This window comes from Amphimedon queenslandica, unplaced genomic scaffold (assembly GCF_000090795.2).
Source record: "Amphimedon queenslandica unplaced genomic scaffold, v1.1 AMPQUscaffold_12001, whole genome shotgun sequence".
NCBI lineage: Eukaryota > Metazoa > Porifera > Demospongiae > Haplosclerida > Niphatidae > Amphimedon > Amphimedon queenslandica.
This window is the reverse complement of record NW_003547760.1, coordinates 6072-8381: the sequence shown is the minus strand read 5'-3', so window position 1 is coordinate 8381 and position 2310 is coordinate 6072. Positions and strand designations below refer to the sequence as shown.

General features: G+C 34.5%; 1 protein-coding gene across 1 annotated transcript; it reads right to left on the bottom strand.

Annotated features, from left to right (window-relative positions):
* Positions 1-6: 6 nt before the first annotated feature.
* LOC109588579 (uncharacterized) lies at positions 7-934 on the bottom strand. The gene is made up of 4 exons (XM_020004723.1): positions 907-934; positions 543-641; positions 428-481; positions 7-375 (listed from the first exon to the last, which is right to left on the bottom strand). Exon 4 carries the CDS (start codon positions 323-325, stop codon positions 20-22), a length of 306 nt encoding a protein of 101 aa, XP_019860282.1. The 5' UTR covers positions 326-375; positions 428-481; positions 543-641; positions 907-934; the 3' UTR covers positions 7-19.
* Positions 935-2310: the final 1376 nt, after the last annotated feature.

The window sequence follows — 2310 nt, the reverse complement described above, 5'->3', positions numbered from 1 at the left end:
ATTGAAGCGAATCTTTCCTTCAACAAAGACTGATTGAGAGTGACTTGCAGAATCCCTTTAACTCTGTTTTATATGCTTTAATGTGTTCATTTGCTTCAGTGATGTTCATTTCTTCCACTACACTATGAAGGAGTGCAATATCTGTCAGTGAACACTCATTTTGAATTAGATGTAGGATACTAGAAATATCAGTACATTGCTCTGCTTTTTGTCTAAGATCTGTACTACAACACAAAATTAGTTCCTTCATTTCTTCTAAAGGAGGAGATTTTTGCTTAATAATCTTTTTAACATTGTAAATCATTCTTCCAAAAGACATTCTCATTGATCTAAAGTCCCCCCGTAACTTTTTCGAAACAGGAACATGTACTTCAGCTACAGTAAAATGTATCTTTCATTAATTCTATAGTATGTCAAAGGTGTATACCTTGAGGTGATAAAGGTTGTGAAGATAAGTTACTTGTAACTGAAGGAGATGTGTCTACATGATAAAAACAAAATAAATAAGGAAGTAATAATTATTACCTATTTTTACTACATACCGGTACCAGATTGTGTTGTCTTGGTTTTATCAGCAATACTTGTATTATCTTTTAAAGTCTTAGGAATCACACCCACTTCAGGAGTAGGAAAATATTTACCTAAAAAGATAATAATAAACAAAAAATTGTTAATAGTTAAGATATACTAAATAGTAAATAGACTACATGTACATGTACATTCCTGTTTCCCACCAACACATGTACATGTACATATCATCTCATACTGGTTGACTAAACACATAATTTATATTAACAATAGTGAATAATACTGGCCACCCACACATCAGCAATCAACTATGAATTAATTAGAGTGGCCTTTGACAACACATTTTAAAAGATGCAGTGATTACATTATCAAACTCACTAATATCATCCAGTATAGTTTGTCCCAGTGATACATTAGTACTGATTGTACACAATACATTAGCAAATGTATGTAAACTGTTGGGATCAGTTTGAACAGCTTCTTTGACAGCAGTTAATAGAGCCTCACGTTGATTAGGAATAGAGGGACCAGCTGACACCACTCTACTAACTGCTTCTTGTGTTAACATACACTCAGCATAAAGTAACCAAGCAATACTAACAGAATCACAAAGAAACTGAGACAGGACAGTATGCGGACAATTATTGAAAATATTAATAAGAGCCTGATGTTCTATGGTAGAAAATACAATGATTATAGTTACATACAGTTATGGTTGACTCACTTAACTTCTCAGCTACAGCAGTTTCATTCATAGATCGTAGAGCATCTGACAGTGAGTTCAAGTTGGCTCCTCCTCTACTGTCAACATTATCAGCTCTACCTAACCATTGGGAGAGGCACTCTGTCATACAGCGAGGCACATCACCACGATGCTTTGCTTCAATGACGTCCAGTGTATTCTTCCTTAGTCCTAGTCTCAGTCCAAGCTCGTGCCATTTTGTTTCTGGAAAGCCAAATCTCTTTAACAAATCAAGAACATCAACAAGATCATCAACACCTACAAAACAAAAACAAAATGGCGGATTTCACATCATCAATCATCAACTCAGTGTACCTAAACAAATTTGACTAGTGGCCATAAAGAAGATACCCCAAGGCCAGGTCTGGCCTCAGAACAAGACTAACACTGAACAGCAAAGACCTAGCTGCTTAACTTGCTTTACTTTAGGCGGGATCAAAAGAGGCCTTAATCAAGCTCTGAAGTCAAGCCAGTCAAGGAACAGTTTAGGCACGAGTTATTATAAACCTCAGTTTGGCTCTGTTTGGGTCCTTGGGATCTATGTTGGATATAGCCGAGTCTACTCAGTCTAGCCTCAGATTCGTGGTTAAGTTGCGTGGGACAATTTCTTGTGGTTAGTATGGAATAATTGGAATTTGTAAATTTATTTCAAAAATTATGTTGTTCAGACAAAAAATGGTAGAACAACACAAATTTGGTCAAATAATTCAACAATATCTGATGTCTGACTGTTATTTTAGACTCTGAATAATTATAGTATAATGGTTATACCGTAGATCAGGAAATTAGTGTGGTAGAAAATTTTTGTGTTTTAAAATTGTGCTGTGATTTAATTTTTACTAAATAAGACTGTGTCATGTATTATTAAATTTGGCATGTAATTATATGGGTGATCTAATTTTTTTTGCGAAATTCTAATTCAGTACAATTAAAATCAAAGTAAAAATTTCCAGATATATAGACAGTATGTGTATTATCTGTAAAAAATGATGGAACCAAGGTGCAGTATTGTGAATTACAGCTTTAACGGTGATCTAACA